The 22930-nt window shown below is 42.3% G+C and overlaps 1 protein-coding gene across 8 annotated transcripts in view; it reads left to right on the plus strand.

Annotated features, from left to right (window-relative positions):
• The window catches only part of BCOR (BCL6 corepressor), an 82996-nt gene that overhangs the window by 37466 nt on the left and 22600 nt on the right, over positions 1 to 22930 (plus strand). For 5 of the 8 annotated variants that reach the window (XM_019529096.1, XM_019529095.1, XM_019529101.1 and 2 more), the window contains exons 2-8: positions 1396 to 1528; positions 3052 to 3130; positions 4126 to 6969; positions 7697 to 7750; positions 8196 to 8379; positions 18610 to 18891; positions 19230 to 19583. In XM_019529096.1, coding sequence (XP_019384641.1) covers positions 1443 to 1528; positions 3052 to 3130; positions 4126 to 6969; positions 7697 to 7750; positions 8196 to 8379; positions 18610 to 18891; positions 19230 to 19583 — 3883 coding nt within the window. In that variant the 5' untranslated portion in view covers positions 1396 to 1442. The remainder of the gene's footprint in view (positions 1 to 1395; positions 1529 to 3051; positions 3131 to 4125; positions 6970 to 7696; positions 7751 to 8195; positions 8380 to 18609; positions 18892 to 19229; positions 19584 to 22930) is intronic. The other 3 variants (XM_019529099.1, XM_019529103.1, XM_019529098.1) reach the window with 3 other exon arrangements.

Raw genomic sequence — 22930 nt, forward strand, 5'->3', positions numbered from 1 at the left:
CGTGGGGGTGGGGGTGGGGAGGGAGCACGGGGCTCTCCTGCCGCGCGTGGGCTGCGCGATGGCCGCAAACGTGTGTACGGCGGAACAAAGGCAGCGAGTTGGCTCGGGAAGCGAGGCTGCTTCGGGCAAGGGGAGGCCCGGGGCCGGCCAGCTTGTGCACGTGTACAACCTCCCCCCGCCAGCAAATAAATAAAAAAATACAGAGTATCGTGCCTTCTCAGGCCAGGGCTGTGTTTGTGGGGCAGGGAGGGATCGGTAGAGCAGGCTCGTCTGCCCCCAGCCTTGGAGCGCAGCGGAGAGAAACGAGCCGCCTCCAAAGAGCAATTAAAAAAAAACCTTGCCCTGGAATAAATCATGCGCCGCGATAATCCTGTTAATAAAACGCAGCTCGTGCTGCTGCTCCGCTCAGGCGGCTGCGGGGGGAGCCGGGCGGCGGAGGGCAGCGAGAGGAGGCGAGGGAGGCATCCCCCTCCCGGCGGCAGGCGCGCAAATCCGGTTACCTTTCCCCTGCCTGTGCCGCCGCACGCAGCGCCGATCCTCTCGGACTGCTAATACTTCTCCAGCGAGCCCGCTAATGATTTCTTTCCCTGGAGTGAGCCGCGTCATTGAATTACTGCAAGCCTTCGCAGTGGCAGGCAGCAAGCAGCAGCAGCAGCTCCTCCAATGCAAAAAAAATAAAAAGCCACCCGGCTTTGGTGCTTGAGCAAATCAAGGGGTGGGGAGCTCGCCAGCCCGCTTACTATTTTTAAACCCCAGTCAGTCGTGTGCAGGCGCTGGAAGGGAGGGCTCGGGTTGGTTTTTTTTCTTTCTTATTATTATTCAGATGCTTTCTGCAGCTTTTAAGTCCTCCTGCGAAAGCTTTCTCAGCGTAGCTCAGTGCTGTTCCTGCCAAGCGCTTTCTGCTCCCGTGCAGCTCAGCTCTGTGTGTGTGTGTGTGTGTGTGTGTTCGTGTTCGTTCTTTGCAGGTAGGAGAGCCACCCTCCTTCCCCCCCATGAGCAGAGGCTCTTCTGCCCTTTGAGGGCAGGGCTGGGGCTGGGGAGAGTCTGCGCCAGGCCAGTGGTTTCCAGTCCCAATCCAGTGCACGGGAGAAACTTTTGGTGGCAAGCTTGGAAGGATGCTTAATGGTGTGGATGTGTGCTGGGGAGCAGCTCCATCTCCCCTGACCTATAAACGCCCTCAATTTGCTCCTTTATTGCAGTGCGGCCTCTCCTTCCGCGTTTCAGGCAGGCAGCTTGCTCCCCGCACCAATCCGGCATCCATTATTAATGACCCGGAGGGAGGCTGCCTGCTCCGCTGTGATGTTTGCACTTCCTCCCAGACAAATCTTCTCAACTTCTTCTTCCTCCTCCTCTCCTTCTCCTTTTCTCCTTTTTTTTTTCCTTTTCTCAAAACAGAAGCTAAAACCGTCCAGAGAAAAGAGAGGCGATCTTAAGGAGACGTCATGCTTTCTGCAACCCCCCTGTATGGCAACGTTCATAGCTGGATGAGCAATGAGAGGGTCCGCATGTGTGGAATTAATGAAGACAGGTAAATATTTAAGCTCCTGGGCAAGTGAAGCCCACACCATCACTGGGCAAGGCAAGGTTTCAGACTTCATTCGCTTTCCTGATGTCTGAGTAGACAGCGGCTGCCTTGTCGCTTCCAGATCCGGCTAGCATTAGGGGAAAGACACGGAAAAAAAAAAGAGATGTGCGTGACAGCAGTAGACCGGGTAGTGATTTACTGTTTCACAGGCAGCCTGGTTCAGTGAAGCAGTGACGCCCTTTAGAAAAGATTACTTCCCAAAGCAGCCTTTAAACGCACTTTTACACTTAATTTATTATTTCATATTTATGAAGAAGAATTAATCCAAGTGCACCTTCTTCTGACTGAACGGGGGCGAGCTGGTGCCTGAGGGTGGGAGCTCTGTGCCTTTAAAGAGGAGTAGTTCACCCAGTACAATAGGAGCAGTGGCCTTTTAGCAACCGCTTGGATTCCTTATAGCCAGCCTACATTTTCTTGCCTGATGCCAATCATTCAAGAAATGTAGTTATGCTTCCTAACAAATAATTTTCAAGTGGACACATACAGGCACTTGATGTGTCCCTTCCACAGGAAAACCAGTTTCTTTTAAGACAGGGAAACTGCCTGCAGAAGTTTAACAGAAGCCTCTTAGTTTGGCCACCCATTCTTATGCTTTTAGGGACTTTTGCTGTTTATTTCTTTATTTTTCTTAAACTTTCCCCACTGTTGTGTGGCAGCCCTGTGAGAGGCAAGTAAAAATTGTTGTCTGTATACAGGGAAACTGAAACCATTTGTCAGGCGTAAAAGAAACTGAGGAAAGAATAAAACATTTCCTCCCCCTGTATTGATCTTGCGGTTGTTGCAAGCAACATCTAAGATCTCAAGCAAAAATTGAGAGTGGTTTTATTCACTTATTTATTTTTTTAATTTGATGGTGTCCCTTTAAATGCCATGATTGAAACTGGCTCTTTTGGGTAATGATGAAACTTTCCTTCTGCTGCATGTCAGCGATTTTATCCCTGGGATTTGAAAGTTGGCACTAAAGTATATTCTTTATCGGTGCTTTCTGTGATAACAAGTCCCAGTGCTGCAACACTGGTATGGCGCAGATGTGCGGTTCCCTCTTTAGCATGGAACAGCTGACGTTTGTATGATATTAGTGTGTGTGCTTTAATTTTCTCCTCTCTAGCATTTGTAGATAGGGCATGAATATGATACAGTAAAATGTGGACTCGTTGTCACTATGGAGACTGAAGTTTTTAAAAAAATCATTAAAAAAAATCATTTTTCTTGCTTTGGGCAAAACTGCTTTGAAATGTGCTAAAATGCATTTATAATGTCAAAACCTTTTTGCCCTGTATCTGTTTTCATACTCTGCTTGCTTTTTCTTTTTCTTTGAGACCATCATTTTGTGCATTTTCTATAGGATAAAGATAATATCATATAGGATCACTAATGGGGAAATTGAAATGTGGAAGCCATATAATTTTATGTTAAAATATCTTTACAAGTTATTTTAAATAGTAAGGTACATTTTTTTTTAATAGGAAAATTCCAGTAAATGATGGCGAGGCTCCGAAAAGCAGACTGGAATTGAGAGAAGAAAATCACCTGAATCACAGTGTGGTAAGTAATTAATAGTTTCATCCCCAAATATATATATATTTGAAAGTATCATAACATATTCCATTTAAATAAACTGTTACAATACCTTACATGTAGTTGGGACTGCAGTTAAGAGACAAGCTGCTTTTGTTCAGAGATGATGGAAAACAATGATGATGATAATTTTTTTTGAGGGAGTGAGGGTGGCCTAAACATACTTAGCCATATTTCGTATCTTATTCATCCTTCTTTTCCCCCTCCCCCATCGTATGACATGCATCCTGCTGCACCCCCAGCGTTCTTTCTTCTGAGCCGTTATGAATATGTGATGTGGTATATTAGCTATTCTGGCAGGATTCATTTAATGTAGTTGCTAAATAAATCAAAACTTCAGCTATCTGTCTGTTGAAGAGCTGAGGAGTGAAAGGCAAAAAAGTTTCAGTACTATTTAGTCAACAAACTTTGAATGTTAAAAAAGATATGTTGAAGCTTGCGTATGGAATATGTGTAGCCACATACCTGGGATTTTCCCATGTAGGCAGACTTGCAAAAATATCCACAAGTACTGTAGTGATGCCTGCTGGATAGTTGAGAAGGCTTGTAACCCTAAAAGGGATTGCACTTTGGGATAATAGAGCTGCTGTCATCTGTCTTGTAGAAGGAGTTTGCTGAGCAGCAGAAATTTCAGGAGATAATTATTTAAAGACAAACTTGACCCTAGTTAGTTTCCAAGTGTAAAAGGAACAACACATTTATCAAGTTATTAATTTTAAAACTCTGTTTTACTAAACTATACCAGTGCACAGCTACTCGGGTCCTCCAAGCCTAATGGGAAGTATTGTACTCACCTTATTTCCTGTCCCATGTTCTGTAGTTTAATTAGCCTACATATATTATAACAGCCAGTAATGTGTTTGCGTCAAGATCATTTCTCTTTTTGAAAATGTATCCATTGCTTGAGTAATAATGCTGTTTTGGGCAAACTCCAAAACTAACCTATTTCTTATTCTATAAAGGTGGATGCAACCACAGCACATCGCATTGACAGTCTTGCAGCCCTGAGCATGGACAGGTCTGGACTTATGCGGGAAGGACTTAGAGTCCCTGGTAGTATTGTCTATTCTAGCTTATGTGGACTTGGCTCAGAAAAAGCACGGGATGCTACAAGTTCTATAGCTGGTCTTGGATTTACTCCTGAAAGAAATCCAGAGATGCAATTCAAATCTAATCCCTCTGAAGCAGTTGAAAATGCAGCTGTCCCCGGAAAAGCCCCAAATGGCTTCAGTGCTATATACAAAACGCCACCTGGAATACAAAAAAATTCTGTTCCAACAGGGGAAACTCTAGGCTTGGACAGAACTTCAACTGACAAACAAAGTCCTCTTAATGTCAATGGTGCTAGTTACCTACGGCTACCCTGGGTAAATCCTTATATGGAGGGTGCAACACCCGCTATTTATCCTTTTCTTGACTCGCCAAATAAGTATTCGTTGAACATGTACAAGGCATTGCTACCTCAGCAGTCCACTTACAGCTTACCACAGCATCTGACTTACTCACCTGTATGTACGAATGGTGAACGCTTTTTATACCTGCCGCCTTCTCACTACGTTACCCCCCACATTCCATCGTCATTAGCTTCACCCTTGAGGCTCTCGGTCACTTCAGCATCTCCAGCAATTCCCCCTCTTGTACACTGTCCGGATAAAAGCTTGTCTTGGAAGATGGGAGTCAGTCCTGGAAATCCTGTTGACTCGCACGCCTATCCACATATTCAGAGCAGCAAACAGCCCAGAGTTCCGTCAGCAAAGTCGGCAGCTAGCAATATGTCAACAGATCCTCCCGGTCTCTTGTTGTCTCATTCACCGAGACAGTCCTCCAGAGTTCCTCTGGTAACGCAAGTCGGGGATGCCTACTCGGAATTTCACAAACACTTTCCCAGAATTACAACATCTCCTTCTTCTTCTTCGTCTTCTTCAGTGACGCTCCCAAAGCCATACATGAATGTAAGTAATGAATTTCCTCCCTCAAGACTGCCCAATGGAAAACTTCCCAAAACAAATGACACTGGTGAAATTTCCCAGCCAGCTGCGCCACACATAAGGAAAACAGGTCATGACAGAAAGGACAGCAGGTCACCTCCGCTCCTAGAAAAACAGACTACTACCAAAGATGTCATCGACAAACCATTGGACTTGTCATCGAAAGTTGTTGATGCAGAGACAACCAAATCTGATCACGTTAAAAAAATGGCACCGACGGTGTTAGTTCACAGCAGGGCTGGATGTGGGTTAGTTTTACCTGGAAGTGATGTTCAGAAAGAAACTATTTCACCTTCTGGGAATAGCTGTCCTATCTACAGGCCTGAAATCATTAGCACTGCACCCTCCTCCTGGATTGTTCCTGGTCCAGGTCCCAATGAAGATACGGGAGGTAAAAATGTGCAGCTGAAAAACAAAGCATTGGACTGGGTGATCCCACAGCAGCGCAGCTCCTCTTGCCCAAGGATGGGAGGCACAGAAGCTGTAGTCAATAACATTTCAGGGTCTGTTGTCAGTGGAGGTCGGCCGGCATCTGCTTCACCAGCTCCAAATGCTAATGTGGACTGTGCCAAATCAAATAGGAGCTCTATAGAAAGTACTGCATCTGTCATACAGCATATAGGGCAGCCTATAGCAACATCTGCAAAGCATAGCAATAAAGCAGCTAAATCCAATGGCCAAGAAACCAGTTTCAAAGCAAATGAGACTGCCCTTACAGCGAGTTCCATATTTTTACCACCGAATGAGGCATTCCGATCTCCACCGCTGCCCTATCCGAGAAGTTATCTCCCATATACTGTACCAGAGGGCATCGCTATCAGCCCATTATCTGTACATGGGAAGGGACCTGTGTATCCTCATCCTGTTTTATTACCTAATGGCAGTCTCTTTCCTGGACATCTGGCACCAAAACCCGGCATTCCATACAGCCTGCCAACTGGTAGGGGGGAGTTTATGACCTATCAGGATGCACTGGGGATGGGGATGGTACATCCTATGTTGCTACAGCATTCAGCTCTGGACATAAATAAGGATGAGAAATCAGAAAGGAGGTCTAGATCACATGAAAGGCTCCGCTATGAGGACGCGGCTATAAGAAACCGATTGCCAGAGGTCTTGGAGCCCAGCACCAAGATCCATTTTGAAGTACCTAATGATAAGAACATGAAGTCGCACCAAAGTTCAAGTCATAATAAAAATGCTGCCAAAAGTGACAAACACCTCTTTTCAGATCTTCTGCGAGAGGAGCAGGATGCTAAAAGTGAAACAAATTTAACAAAATCTGGCTTTGCTACTGAAAGCAGTAATCAGGTTAATGACCCCACAAAGCACAAGGTAGACCAAGCGACACAGCACAGAGATTTTCTTGTAATGCGAGAGGAGTTTGGAAGGAATAATGATCTCCATGAAACCTATAATATTAAACAGGCCCATAGTTCACCACTGTTTGATTTAAGGAAAGAGGATATGTTGGTAAGCCAAAATAAAGAGAGATTAACAGTTCAGCCTCCCTCTGCTTTCTTGGAGACTACCCAGGGGAATGAGGGCCCACCTATGTCTTTTGGCAAAGTGCAGGATGATGCAAAACAATTTGGCATGGGGAATACGCAGGCGAATATTGAAGTTAATCAGACATATACCAAAGATGGAACTGATGATGTAGAATCTACTGATGGCAAAATCTTGAAACCCAAGCCATCTAAATTGGCAAAAAGAATCGCAAACTCTGCTGGTTATGTAGGTGATCGATTCAAGTGTGTTACGACCGAACTGTATGCTGATTCTAGTCAACTCAGCCGAGAACAGCGGGCGCTGCAGGTGAGTCTCAGTGATTTTTGACTCTGGAAGCCGTTTTTATTTTTCTGTTTATAGAGTACACAGTTAAGTGTTAAATTTGATACGTACTACGAAGCTGGGGGAGTAAGGTGTGTAGAGTTTGGTTTTCTTTCTTTCTTTTTTTTGTTTTTTTTGTTTTGGAGGTATATGCTTGCCAGAAATGGTAACAATAATGATTTTGGTTAAACCATATGAAGCCAATATATATAAGTAATAATAGATATGAATGATGTATATATTCACTAGTATGTTAGAAATATTTTAAGTGAGATCTGATAAAGTGCTATTAATGGCAGAATATTTAATACTTATGCTATGGAGGGGAGTTGAGGAATGCATGATATGTTGAACTAGCAGTTACTATAGTTTCTCAGTTGGCCTGTACTATAAGATAGCAACGTGTATCCAGAAGTTCTGATTAGTAAGCCATGCAAGGCATTTGATGGAGAAGAGTAGCAGCCATGTGTTGGTGGGTTTTGTACAACTTTTTCACCAAACAAGTATGTGGTAAAGGAATAGAAGTGGTATTGATCTGATGTTGTGAGCAATGACAATTACTGTATAGGAATGTCCTTAAGTATTTTACTTTTAATGAACAGATGAGTTAAGCCAAATTGCTTTGCATTGTTAAGAAAAGAATTGGTTTATGCTTATAAAAATGGATGAAATTATCTAAATGATCCATTGAGTGCCCATTTTAATTACATAGATGGAAGGATTACAAGAGGACAGTATTTTATGTCTACCTGCTGCTTACTGTGAGGTCAGTTCTTCAAATTTTTATTACTAGAATCTTACATAAACCTTTGAGTTAAATTTCATTTCCAAATACACAAAGGGAAGTTTGTGGGCCATAGTCGTCTTTATTCATTGTGCAGTTTTTGTCTTTTCATTTTTGTTTTGTCTCTTATGCCTCCAAAATGGAATGTTTTTGTTTATACACTATATATATATATATACACACACACATACATATATATATATATATATATATATATGAAAGAATTGTGTGGTTATTTGCATATAGATGCTAGAAGTTTTTATACTGTTATACAGCCCCAGGCATATTAAAGTTTTATATTAGATCTCTATCTCAAACCATGGTTTTGAGCAGATTTTTTTTTCTTTGGAAATACTTTCATATAAGGTAAGGTAAATGAAGCAGCTTTTATTGTGCAACTTTTTTTTCATATCAATTCTCTTTCTAGCGTGCAATGATGCGCTTCTCAGAGTTGGAGATGAAAGAGAGAGAAGGCCAAACAGCAACCAAAGACTCAGAGGTCTGCAGATACAGCCAGGCAGACTGGGAAAACTTGAAAGGAAATAATGAAAAGAAGCCAAAGTCTGTCACTCTGGAAGATGCCATTGCTGACCAAAATGACAATGATAGATGTAAGCAAATTTAGATGGCTTTTTGAAGTGTGTGTTTGTATACCACAGCAGTTCATACTAAAATTACATTACACATGGAAAGTAGTATAATTTTAATATTTGCTGCAGAATGTTGTATATAGATTAATAGTGACAACAGTAGCTAATACAAATTTACACAACAGTAAACCAAAGTCACATTGTATATACAGAGTTCTTACATCTGCTGTTCTCTGTGCATATTTTTCTGTGGCCTGGGAGTGGCTGTTTGAAAGTTGTACCCTGTATCTGCTACTGATGTCTGCTAGTGATGTAGCTTCTGGAAAAATAGGTGGTGGTCACAACAGTCCTTGACCTTAGAGCAATTCTTTTTATTATTATTATGAGAGATGGAGTTGTTACTTATTAGTTAAAATCAAAAGACCTTAAGTTGGATTGTACCATCATTTTAAAAGTGAAACTTTCCATTGTTTTCTTGTTGAGTTCTGTTTAAAAACTGTTGCCACAATGAAGTTCTGATAACAGAACTTTCAGGCAATATGTGGCAGTAGTCACAAGCAGATGATGGTAGAGGAGGTCAAATGGATAACCTACCAAGTCTGCTTATCTAGGAAAGCTGTGGCTGCAAGGTTTTGAAGCGTGTATCTGTCTTATTGCCTGCAGTTTCTGCTGTGGCAGGATGAGTAAGTATCAGATCACCAAAAGTTCTCCTTGCTGTGAAAACGTAGGTTGTACTGGTATAATTGGTTGGTTTTTCAGGGCTGACGATTGAAGACCTCCCAGGAAGTGGCAGAATACGTCACTGTGTGTCCTACAAAAGTACAGAGCACTGTTTTGACAAATCATCATAATTTTTTAATGTCTTTATGCAAAATCTCTTTGAGCTTGTGGCAAGCCTTCAAACTTTCATCAGTGTCTAAAGCTGAAGGTAGGGCAGGGTGAGTTTCCAAGCTCTTCACTGTGCAACAAATTAAGTAGTTAATTTGTCCCTTTTCTTACTATCCTAGAAAAAAAAACTCTGCTCAGAAAGTTGCAGTATAAGAGAAAATGTGTTTGCAGAATAATGGTTGTCATGAAGTGTGTGTGTAACTTTCTATGTCGGTGTGCCCCTCCCTAGTTGGAGACTTATAAGTATGACAAGGGAAAATTTCATTCGAGGAATTTAGTACCTGTGAATTATTGTCCTAGTCTGTTTTGAGCAGTGTGTGTGTGATGCTTAATTGTACTTGCTCAGTTTGCTGAAATCAAGTTAGCGTGGTATTACTTTTGCTAAAGTAGCATATGTGAACAAAAATTAGCTTGGCAAAATAACAAGTGAAGGTTTATTTGTTCAGCGTGGTAAAGTGTAAAAATGGCATACAAACTTAGCTTTTGGAAACTCAGCCCCCAGATCTCCAGGGGTTGTGGGGCACAGGCCTTTTCATTCTGTGGTGTCCTACTGTCTGGTGATAACCATGTTAACCATTGTGTTGGGAGCTGTTGCTACAGGTTTCTTGAGCTCCCGATCCAACCTGCACCTGGCAGTGCATGGCATGCTTATGATGCCTTCTATCAAAGTCTGAACATGTGCTGAAATCTCAATGTGTTGTAAAGTTTAAAGAGCAGCAGCAGCTGGGTCCTGCCACCTAGATGCTGCTCACGTAGGAAGGGTGGGTCACCTAAGTGTTCAGGGGAGTAGGACAGGAGCCAGTGTGGGCTGTACATGGAATGAGAGTTGTGTGTGTGTGTGTGAGGGAGAGGTGTTTTCAGGCAACAGTCAGTAGTCCAGAGAGTAAGGGAAGGAGAGACATGGGTATTCATCAGATGCTTATTTAGCGTAGGAGGGATGATCTTCAAATCGCTAGGGACAAAGTCTTTTAAAATGGCAAAAAATGAAAAATTGTTATGCCCTACAATTTGTTGTTATATTGAATTAATAATTTTAGTAGTGCTCTGGCTCTTGAGACTCCACTGGATGAACTAATAAAGAGTTGTTGGGAGTGGGCAGAGTGTTGTGATCCTCTGTCAATACATTTTTGTGGTCCATTAATTAGCCAGTAGTTATTAGAATATTTTATGGTTTTGCTAAAATTACTAAATCTATAAACTTTAAAAAATGTGGCTCTTTTATAGTTAAGGGAGCGCCTCTTTCCCCCAGGCAGGCAGGCTTTACTGCATCTGCTCTTGCACTTATGGACGCAGTTCTCAGTAGAACTTTCTACCACCACATTTCACTTCTTGTTCCTTGGGATAGCAGCTGATAAATCAGGAAGCTGAGTTTCACACTTTTTGAATGCCTGTAGTATGGTGGTATTGGCACTCTGGTGTGCCTTGAACTGCTGGAAGCCCTGACACAACAGCCCTTCCCAAATAACTGATGTAGAGGCGATAAACTCTGCCTACTGTTCTCTGCTTTTTATCACTGGTGAGAGCTGTAGCTAGTAATCACAGGAGAAGTTCTATATACTGCCATTATTGTCTTCACCAATTTCAGACTTCTCATGCTGAAAGCTTTAAAATCAAATAAAACATCAAACAGCCATAGTTCATACCCTCTTCCGGTGCTAGATCTTGATGTTGAAAAGATGTTCTGTTTTGTGTTATGGAGTGTTCATAAACTTTTAGGTGAAATTACAGCAACAAGGATGCAGTTGCAACAATATAGTTACAAACAGGAAATTTTATGAGCCAAATTGATTAATGAGCAGCTTGTAGGTAAATTGTTAATTCGGAACCCTTCTGTGAACCTTTTCTTGGCTAATGTGAATCTGAAGAAGACAAGCCTAACAGATGGCCTGAATCTGCAGTATGGGCACACAGGGTAAGGCTTTGTAGAGCTGTATTCATGTCAGTGGGTCAGTGTGCAGGTACATGGTGGGACACACTGCAGAGTAGGGTAGTAGGATCTAGTGCCGGTGTCAAACTCCACTTCCTAAAGCTTGCTTCCTACAGTTGCAATGAAAGAGAAATGGCAGAGTGGGAAAGACAGTCATCTGACAGTCCAAATGTTTTGCTTCTGGCTTGTCTGGGGTATTTATCATCTTCTGAGTCAGGTGGTACATGTGTAAATCCTTTCCCTCCAAAAATACCCTGAAATGATCTAATAAAGTGTTCAGAGTGCTGAAACTTTTCTTTAACATTTAGAAAGTAGACAGTTGCTGGGAAGTTACTCTAATGGCTTATGGGTTTCTGATGCTCTTTGTGCTTTTCTGCAGAAAGTTTTGAACATGATTAAATGGAGATAGTCAGACTATTTGGCTAGCAAGGGTAAAGTAAAAGTACCTTAATGCTCTTCCATCTTGTTTAGGAATCACTGGGCATTATGAGCACAGCAGCGAAGCTGCTTTGTTGCTAAGGTGACTTGTAAATGTTGCTGTGGCAATGCTTCTGTGCAGCATTTCCATAGCACAAACATGATAAATTATGGGATGTATATGTCATGAGTCATAGGATTGTTCAGAGATCAAGTGATTTAAGCAATTGGCATGGAGAGACACATCGATGTAGGTCATGTGATGGTAGTATGTTGGTAAATAGCCACTGCTTTTGTAGCACTCCTGAAATCGTGCTAAAGTGTATAAGATTAAATAAATTCTACAAGCTTAATATCTTGATAGACGAGCATAATTACCAGTTTATCTAATTTAACAGTAGAGAGATACAGATGTTTAAATCCTTAATTCAGAAAAAAACTGAGCTAAAAGCACTTGATCTTGGGACATTAGGATGTGAAGAAAAGGTTATGGTAATTCTCTGGTTGGAAGTAAACTGCTTATATTTGCTAGGATGGTAAAATTCAGATGTGAAAATTGATCTGCAGTTTCTTTCCAAGGTGTCTATATCCTTCAGCACACTGCATGGTAATTGTCCAGATTTGTGCTTGTGTGCATGCTGAGTAATGAAAGATCAAAACAGTCAACATTCTGTTGTCCTTTTGGCTTGACCTGTTGTTACCTTGCTATGACACGTAGTGCAAAAAAAAAAAAGAATTAAAAAAAAACCCCTTTATTATTTTAAATATTGTGGACTTAAGCAGAAGGAACATTGGAAAATCTCCTGGCAAAAAGATCAAGAGAAGAAAATAAAACTGTTTATATTCCCTGAAATCCTCATGGGATAGCCAGAAGTCTGCTTTAACAAGAGGCTTGGGTAAATTGTACTATTCTTGGTGTGATTTTGATGATGAATACTAGTTTTAGTGTTCAGATAGTCATTAATATGAGGAGGCTAAAAGGCATCTTGTATAATTGACTGCAAGGAGAGGTTGCTGAAGGGAAGAGGAAAAGCTGGTTCTAGCTGCCACTTTAGCTAGCGAGAGAGCTGAAACTATACTGTGTATTTCCTGTTCACCCTGACTGGGAGAGATTGTCTGATCATGTTTGTGTTGGCAATGCAAGGGAGATAGAGTAATGAAGAAATGATCACTTATCTGTCTTTCTAAGGGGACCAGTGCATTGGAGGCATTGCTTCCAGGAGAAACACTATGTGAAAAGGGAGTCCATGTGCATTTTTTTTAACAGTTCCCAGTTTTACAGGATAGTGAGAAGCAGTTTGGGTTGTTGGATTAGCATGAATTAGAAACCTGAGTTTAGACTGAGTTTAGCAATGGGTTTCAGGAAAAGGGAGAGATGGCTTTTGCAGTGTTTGGCATTTCAGGTTGACTTCTGTGTCTGACCTTAAGGCTTAGGGAAACCTTTGTCTGGCACAGGTTGCTTCCAAGCAGTTTGAGGACAGAATAGAATGTAGCACTGAAACAGCAAGAGAGTTTGTGGAAGTTTGTGCTCTGGGAAGCTACTGCAGTTGTGCTGAGGAGAAATAAAACACGAGCATTTGACACAGTTAGCTATCTTAATGATCGTGTGATGTAAAGTGCATGCTAAACATGGTGACAAGGCACGGGCTGCTTGACAATTCACACTTCTGTTTCTAGTTTGTCTTGGGGATTTGTTATTCTTGTAGGCACTGGTAGAACTTTGCCAAGGAGCAAATATTCATTCTGTTTTAGAAATCAGTGGTAACATTTTTTTAGAAATCAGTGGTAACATTATCGAGAAGTGTATTTTGAGCAGTTTGCAAACAGGCTAGAGTCAGGATGTTTCCCAAAATATTTACACTTCTGCATGAGTATTTCGTCTCTCTCTTTGTTATAACATATGATGGTGTCATAGGTGTTACATGCAGCATGCATCTATTGAATCTAAGTAGCTTGGTACAGGATAGCTTTTTTTTTAGCTTGCCAGCAGTAGGATGCTCACTGTTAACATTCTGTGAGACCCAAATGAGAATGTGACTGGTTTGCTACTTTCGAGATGGCAGAGGCAGACAAATCTCAGAGACAACAGACGTGAGTGGCACTACTTGTGCTGGCAGTTAGCCCCTGACTTCTGAACTGGCATTGATAGCTGATTTGCTCCTCTCTCTAGAAAAACAACATGAAATGAAGAACCGATAATGACACTAAAGCAAATGCCTTTTATGCTTGACTTTTACAAGGCATCATAGCGGGGTCTGCCTGTTTCTTGCAGAGCCCGCTGCAAAACAGAAAATAAGGGGGGTGTTAATTCAAAGTCATTTTGGTTCATTTATAACAGGAGGGGTGGAGGTAACTCTTTTCTGCCACCCCCAGTGTTGTCTCTGGATGCTCACAACAAGGACTCGGGCAGATCTGGAGATGGTGCTGTGGGAGCTGGGGAATTTTTTTAAGTCCTTTAAACAGGTAAGAATTCCCCCTTCTTTCTTTCCCTCCTGCTCAGTGGCATGTCCCCTCCCCTCTCCTTCCTACCCTCCCCAGCTGCTGTGGGGCTGGGGGGAGCTGCTCCTGCCGCACTCCAGCCAAGCTGCATGGGGAGCTGGGCTCTGGTAGGGACAGCAGCAGCAGTGGCAGCAAACAGGTTCTCCCACCCTGCCCAAACCCCACTAACCCCCCTTCTTCTGGCAGCCTGGCAGCAGGGTCAGGGATGGAAGACCCACCTGCTGCCACTCACTTGCTGCTGTCACTGTCCCCATCTGAGTCCAGCTGTGGCTGGAGCAGGGTAGAAGTGGCTCTAGAGCTCTCCTGCTAATCTTTCTCTCCTGGGGGCAGTGGTAGCAGGTGAGAGAGGGGGGAAATGGAAGAGTGAGGAGGGGCTGCTGAGCAAAGGGGAAGGAAAATGGTGTTGGGAGTGGAGGCTGGGGAGATTCTTACCTGATTTGGGGACTTTAGGGGAAAAAAAGTTCCCACAGTGCAGTCACCCTTTCCAGTGGTGGTGGGGGAGCTGGGAGTGGAGGTTCAATCCTCCTTGTAGTGCTGGTCACTGATCCTGCACTCCCATTTACAAAAACCTGGATCTGCCCATGCAAGCACTAGTGCCTCTTTCTGGTCCTAACAAGAGTCTTTGGGAGATAATTGGGATGTTGCCTGCCTTTTCTCATTCAAGAGAGGAACCTGAACAGGGAGACTGTCTCAACACAGTGGCTTTCAGGGTGAAACACAGTACATAACTTCTGGTATGGTCAGAAACCTAAAGAATTTAAGCACTGGAAATGTGGTGAAGGGCTTTCTTACCTGATCTGTTAAGGGAATTAGACACAGAGCCATCATGTGTTTTTTTTTTTTTTTTTTTTTAATGAAAGAGAATGTGCAGGTCCCAGTAAAAACAGAAATTAAAATCTAATGCAGACATTTTTGAAGTTTTTATATCTTTAACACTGCTGGTTTAGCTTCTTTTAAATTGTGCAGAAGAAAATGGATTATTGTATTGAGGTGATTATACAAACACTGTTGTTGCTTATAGGGCAAATATTCTGGCTATGTTTACAAAAAATGTACGTGTGTCCAGTGTTCACAAATGCATTCTGTTTTTGGCCAGTCGTTGTCAGGACAGATTGTACAATAAACCAAGGGACCTGCTTTATTATTTAAGTCTTTCCTTTTTATAGAGATATATTAGTGTTTGTATACTACAGTGGTTTTCAACCTTTTTAGACTCAAGGAACCCCATTTTAGACTTAAGGACCTGTTGGAAAATGACAGCTCTTAATTTTCACTCACTTTTTGACTATAGAAAAATAACAGAGCCATTCTTTTGTTGCAAAAGACTCAGAAAGCCCACAACAGGTTAGAATGGTTTTAATGCTATAGATTCCTATTTGAAATCTCTAGGTCTATCTCATGAGTCATATTTGCATGCCTAACAGTGATAACACTGTGGTATCTATACCCTATGGCAGCCTTGAAAGGCTCTCAAGGCACCATGGTTGAGAACCGCTGGTATACTAGGTGAATTGCACCACATAGTTACAGTTTACAGTTTAAAAAATGAGTGGATAAAATGCCAACCAGACAGACAGATGGTCACTCACACTTATGATCAGGGGCAGAACATTCAATTGGCCTAGATTCAATTGGCCAAAGCTTTCTTGGGCACGTGCCTTTAGCATCTATCTTTTTTCCTTTCTTTTTTAATTGACTGTGTGGGCAACTTTGCAAACTATGTCAAATGATGCTGTGTTGTCTTTTGGAATCTGTAGGCTGCTCCAGTGCCTTTGCTGCTGCTTAAGACTTTTTTCCAGTGAAGCAACGACTAACCAGAGGCTATTTAGTTGTCACTGCTAGTAATGGAAAGCTTTGGGAAAGCAGGAGAACTGACAAGCATTGGAAAAGTTTAGCTTTGCTGCAACCTGGAAAAAACTAAGCAGTTGCAGGAAGTTCTGAAGCGATTCATTTTGTAGAAAGAACCTAGATGATTGCTGAGGAGGGATGTATTTGGTGATGTTTGGAAAGCTCTGGGTCAGGACACGAGGAATCAGGTCTTCCATTAGTTAGGGCCCCCACTGCTCAAGCAGCCTAACTTTTATCAGGCACCCATTCACTAGAGCAGTGATACCCAAATTGTGGTCTGTGTCGTGGTCTTCAAGACTACGATAAATTATCTGGCAACCACGGGGACTTCCTGCCCAGTTGAAAGCTTTATGGTAATGGTGCCTGGTGACTTGTCAGAAATGTTGAGGCTTAACAGTCGTCTGTTGGTCCCTTCTCCCCCAAATTTGAGACCTGTTGAACTACAGGCTATGAAGAATAAATCCCTTAAGTGCAGTCCAGAGATAGCAGTCTTGTAGGGAAACCAGTTTCCCCATCCCCATCCTCTTTTACCCAAGTGGAAAGTAAGCAGTGACACTGTTCCAAGCTCTGCCCCTTCAAAATACCAATATGATGTGCAGTCTGTAACAAAATTTTTGTCGTTTCTTTGTTGGATTGTCCTCTGAATGCTTTGAACAGGAGTGAAGGAGTAAATGCCTACATTAGGCTCTGGAGTCAGCATCTACTTAAATAGCATGCCAAAATGCTGTGTAGTTCCTGCTGTCTACAGGCTTAGGCAGATATCATTGCCATGGTTTAGATCTGGTCTTGCATTTTGAACAATTTCTTTGCAGCCATTAGGCCTAGTGCTTTTTTAAAATGACAGCTTACATTCAGGAGTATGTAGTGAAGACGGTGTCAGCTCATGGAGTAGTTAAAGAGCCAGCTTTGCTCACTACCTGCCTTTCTTGGTTGGTTTAGCATGATGCCACTGCTTCTTTGGAAACTGTAGAAGGATTGTGGGGCCACTTCATTTAGTTCTTGGATGTTGAGGGGTCTGGTTCACATTTCAAGACGGGATGGTGTAAAGCAGGGGTGTCAAATATGGCATGTGGGTCAAGTCAGCCAGCTTGTAGCCTTGATAACAACCACCTGGGCAAGAACCAGGATGCTGGAGCCCCAGCAGTACTGCAGGAAAAAGCCTGATGCTGAGGCTTGTTCCCACAGCCGCAGCCAAGTGCCCAGGATGCTGGACCTCTTCCCGCTGGGTCCCAGATTGGAAGGGATAGGTTTGTGGGCCTGTTTTGGCCCACAGGGATGGTTTTGCATTTGTTCAGAGCTCAGGGCCAGATGAGTTTGACACCCCGATGTAAAGGAATAAGTAGGACAGCAGTAAGTGTAAGGAAGGGGTCATATGGGGGTGGACAGGGTTGGGGAAGGGAGGGAACTGCTACAATATGTAGAAAATACATGTATTTATGTGCCTGTGAGAGCAATTAAGATAGAGAGCTGGGAGAGACATAACAGAGATGGAGCAGGAAAAGAAGGCAATGCATGATAAAGTCAAAGAGGTATGAAATGTTGGGAGGTGAGGGCAAAATGAAAAGAGGAAATTGCCTAAGTACTGGAAAGGCCAAAAAAAGTGGAGTTAGGAAGGATAAGGAATATGAGGAAAATAAGTTATATTTATAAATGTATTTTAAAAGGAAGTTGATTGACAATGTTAGGCTTGTGCACAACATACTTTAAGTCGTACAAGACTGTTTTTTGTTATCATTTAGGCTCCAGTTCTGGAAATTATCCCTATTCAAAACATGGCTTGTGTTTCACTGAATTCAAGCATATTTTTAAAGTGAAATGCATGCTTTTTGAACTGGGGGCATTGTGGGACAAGGGGGTGGCAACACAGGTATTTTTCTTTGGCCTTTATTCCCCAAGTTAGCATTTTCTAAAGATTTATGTGGCCACTATCGCCAGAAAACTTCACAGGTAAGGGGAGCTACAGTCTTGAGGTAAGAGGTAGCTTGGCATACAGTGATTCTCAGAGTACTTTAAATGCAAAGGCTGCCTACAACCTTAAATTCATGTAATTTTTTATAATTACACAGTTATTCTGAGCATTTTTCCTACTTGCATGACTTCTAGAACGTGTATTTGTTTGTGTTCCCCAATCATATGTCCAATGACATGCAGTAACAGGATTGAACTCTTGTCATCAGACTCGGCAGTTTGCCATGCTAAGTCAGTGAAAGACTTGTACATTATCAGAGCAGCAGAAACTAATTTTTATAAAGTCACTGCAGAGAGGAAGCTTGAGTTACTACTTATCAAACATCAAGGTTGCTTTTCAGAAAGAATGGCTTTTCATACCTAAAGGTGTCTGTCTGTCTCTCTCTTGTAAATAAAACATAAGCATATTGTGGTGTTTTTTGGATATCTGTATGGTGAAGTGTCTGTTCAGAAGCTGGCTAAAAATTTGAATGCTGAAAATTTGAACACTATATTGATTTTGTGCTTAACTTATGGCATAACTTGTTTTAGGGTTGATTCTAGCAAAGTGAATTTAAAATGTTAATCTAAATTAATTTTTTATCTATATGTTTTAGAAACCACAATCATGATAAAGTGATAAGAGGTTGACACTGCTCTTGGAGAAGTTAGTTCACAATAGATTTCTGCATTTGTTAAACTATATTTATTTATTTTGTTTTTAGGTGATTTTAATAGTGACGTAAACAACCAAGGTCATTTTCTTGAAACTTCAGAGGAAAAAGATTCTCAAATTGAGAAATGTTATTTGGAGAGACATTCCGTATATGAAAAGGCAGAAGATCCATTACCAGAAAATATCAGTCAGCATGCATGTCCACGTCTGGAGAGAAAGCGTAGACACTCTGGTGAGAAAGTGCAGGATGATGGCAGCCCAGGTGAAAACTTTGTGGATGAACTGCAAGATGAAGCTGTATCAAAGGCAAAAAAGAGAAAGAACTCCAAAGGTAGACAGCTTGCTTTGGTTTCTCTTAAGGAATGCCTTGTGAAAGGAGCATCCCTAGGACTTAATTAGTGTTTCCATTTATGAACTTGATGGTTACCAATGTGAGCACTGTCATTTCACTTAAAAATAATATCTTGGTATGTAAGGATAAAGCACTAGTCATGGGACACTGTAGACATAGCAATGCAAGTTACTATAGTGCATGTAACCCTTAATAAGAAACCTTTACAATGCATAGTGTGGTGGTAAAGCTGAGACTATATGCCCCAAAAGTGAAATGTAGCTTTTGTTTTAAGTTGAGGGGGCTTTTTGATTAATTTTTAGTTATTTTTCCATTAGATGACTGGCCTGAGAGGGAAATGACAAACAATTCCTCTAACCACTTAGAAGAGCCCAATTGTAATGAGGTGACCAACCTGAAGGTGTGCATTGAATTAACAGGGCTCCATCCCAAAAAGCAGCGTCACCTGCAGCATCTTAGGGAACTATGGGAGCAGCAGGTGTCACCAGAGAGATCCCCGTCCGGCAAGTTGGGCCGGCAAAGCAGGAAAGATTTAGCTGAGGCTGTTCAGCCAGAGGCCACTGCAAAGGTCAAAGACTGCACAGAAGAAAGGCACACCAAGAAAAGGTCAGAGGTCAAAAGCAATAGAAGTTGGTCTGAAGAGTCCCTCAAAACAAGTGACAATGAACAAGGTATGCAGAGACTATTAGGGAAACCAGCTAACTTAGCATTTATAGTGACGCATGCTGCCACCAATGTTAAGGAATTGTCAACAGTTTTTACAGAAGTCCATATATATGTATGTATGTATGTGTATGTATATATATATATATAAGGACTGACAGCTCCAGTATAAAAAGTCATTGTAGCTGAAATCTGGCAGACAAGGGAGCGTGTTGGTGTGTGTGTTTGTGTGTATTTTTGTGGGGTTTTTGTGTGTTGTGTTTTTTTTTCTTTTTAATTTTATTGTGGTTTAAATAATGTACCATCCTGTAATAGATATACAAACATTGAAGTTTTGTGTCTGCAGAGGTGTTTTGGTGTTCTGATAACTTAGCATAAAATGACTGCTTGTTAGTCCATATAAGAGTTCTTACCACTTGTACAGCTAAACTTATTAGTGCCTCAGGGTGTAGTTTAAAAAACAACTTTCTGAGCAGAACAACAAATCTGGTTCTCTATCCTGGGAGCCCACTGCTCCATCTGTCTTAGAACTACTGTGCTTTTCTGCCTTTTCTAAGGCTTAGGAGTAGCCAGGAGGGTTCCCCTTGTTCGTGGAGTTTACCTGCCTGCTTTTCTAACAGACAGGCCCAGTGTTCTGCCGTGGCATTTCTCTGTGCACACATATATGTGCAAGGGTTTCCTTGGTCTCTGCACCTCAGGAAATTTTCCACTTTTTCTTCTCTCTCCACGTTTCAGTTTTGCTCTTAGAGGGGGGAGCACTTTGGCTAATAACAGATTCCTCGCCATCCGTCCCGTACCTTCTCCTCTTTGTAATGGCAGATTCTACCCATTACCCCCTTCACCCACTGCTCCTGTTTCTGAGCTCTGCTCCATACACTTTGGCAATCTCTTTTGCTTCCATACAACCTGAGTTTCTGTAAATTTGTTCTGAGGGTATGGCACATCTTCTCCCTCATTTACCCTCTTCTGCTTTTTACACCATGCCAGCCAGCAGCTTGTCAGTTAAGCCAGTGATGGAAGGCCATATGGACTGTATGGCATCTTCCTTACCTTTACAGTGGTCAACTCCCAGCTGTTTTCACTCTTCTCTAGGAAGGGGTTCAGGCACTGTTATTCTTTCCATGCTTTGCTGACCTCCTGTTGCCACCATTTACCCTTCATCTAAGAGGTCTTCCCTCCCAGCCCTGCTTTAGCTCTCAAATCCCAAGTGATCTGATACCTCAGTAGTGCCTGGGGTGGGGAGTACTTCTGCACAGACAGTTCTAGGTACAGATACGATCCTCACTGGACCCTGAACCTGCTTCATGCTCTCTATCTGTCTGGCTTCCTGCAAACACAAACCATGAGGCTGTTCTGGTTGCAGATCCTCCATTCCACATTTCCCCTGCCCCATCATGTCCATATAACCAAATAGGTGGAAGGTCTCCTTTTTGTTCTTGCAGGATTTGTAGATTAAAGACTATACAAGAATATTTCCTTCATTCCCTTTCACCCCCAAAACCCAGGTGAACCTCCTTTTCTGAGGACATCTCTTCAGTTTTTTGGAGGGTAAAGGGGAATGGGTTGCCTGTCTTGAGCCCTCTGAATCAGATATTCTTTGTGGTGGATTGTTTTTGTTGTTGTTCCCAAACAGTCCAAAGATGGTAGCTCTCCTCTGCAGTGCCTCCTGTGGTATTGCCTCCTTTCTCTTGTACTTTGGCTCAAAGAAATGTGTGTCTGTAGGTTCAAATACTGTTTCCAGAGCCACCCTTTCTTTGGCAGTGTAGAACTCTTGGTTTTCTTGGGAAAAGACTCTTAACAGCACCTAATCTCCAACTAAAACAGACCCAGCCGTTCATTAGGAAGGGACACTCAAGAGTTTGCCATTTATTTTGCTGCAACTATTACTTCCCTCCCTACTGACACATTTATGCTCAAATCCTTGCCCCCCTTTCTTTTTATTTTAATCTCAGTTCACCAGGAATAGGATATTCTTTTCCAATATCAGCCAGAGAGGTCTCCTCTACACAGGACTTAAAGCAGGAGAGCTGAGTTCTTCTGGTCCATGAATACTCACTCAGCTTTTCTTAGGCTTCCCAGAACTCAAGCAAACTTATCTTTCTGCTACAGTGTGTCTCTGTTCCCCTGATACTGGCAGTAGCTGTGTTTTGCAAGTGGGAACGAACCGTGCAGGTTAACATGTCATCCTCAGCTCGGGACTTCACAGTTCTGATGGCCATCTCAGGAATTGGGCAGGGCATTAAGTCTTCCCTATCCTGCAGGATCTGCTCATGAAGGCTCTGTTTCATACAATGTATACTACCACACTGGTCCTGAAACACTTTGAGAGAGAGTGATCAGAAGAGCTTTGTTACCTGACCCTGGACTTGCTGAATCTAGGGGAATTGCTTCTAGTAAGAATTCACCTGAGTTTCATAGTATTGCCAGAGGAGAAATTTGACAAAATACGAGTTTTTATTTAAGCAATTCCCTGGCACATCAGTGCGTTCAGCTGTTTGGCACAGTGGTGGTCTATGGCAAATGATCCTTTGATTGTGGTCCCCTGCTGCTCCTTTTAGGGTGTCAGGGATCAGGCAGTAGATATCTATCAGACTCTGGATATGAATTGCCTGACAATCCCTCTAGGTCCGAGACAGCTCCTTTTTCATGGGGATATTCACCCTGTGGTCCCTCCAAGGATCGGCCCTTGCTAGACGTCATAGCAGCTTGCATGATGATTGGTGCTGATCTCTTAGATTGGGGAACTCAGCCAAGTCCTTGCATGACTTGAAAAAACCCCATGATGGTTCTGTTAGCTGATGCTATCCAGGCAAAACAAGAACAAAAACCTGAACAGGGAAGTTGGAAGGATTCTTCTGCACTTGGAATAACTCTGAGCTGCACATATCCACTGTAAGACCAACAGGCTAACTGACAGTAGCTATAGGCTAGGTGTAGGAGGAGAGCGGCTGAACAAGTGTCTGGTCATACAGATCAGACAAGATTTCAGAACTGGTCATGCCTGGCTGTCCCAGTCTGGTGCACACATCTGCTCTGGATATGGTCAGTCTCTTCAAACCTTATTCATGAAGGACTTTTAACTTCAGTCCCTGTTCTGCATTATAAATTTAGGATGGTCAACAATGGATCTCCTCAGTGATGTCTACAAGAGATTTGCATAAAATTTAAGGGTAGCATTTAGCCTGTGAGAAGTAGTTAAACTTTTGTTTGTTCAGTGTCCTATTGTTTCACGTAGCATCACTGAGGGGGGAAAACAGCTGTCTTTCTGCCGGCCTCTCTTTTTCTGCCATCTTTTCTAGCTATGTTTTTTATATGCAGCCATTCCACCTTCCCTCCTTTATTCCAATTCCTGAAA

This window comes from Crocodylus porosus, unplaced genomic scaffold, assembly GCF_001723895.1.
Source record: "Crocodylus porosus isolate Cpor-Errol unplaced genomic scaffold, CroPor_comp1, whole genome shotgun sequence".
Taxonomy (NCBI): domain Eukaryota; kingdom Metazoa; phylum Chordata; order Crocodylia; family Crocodylidae; genus Crocodylus; species Crocodylus porosus.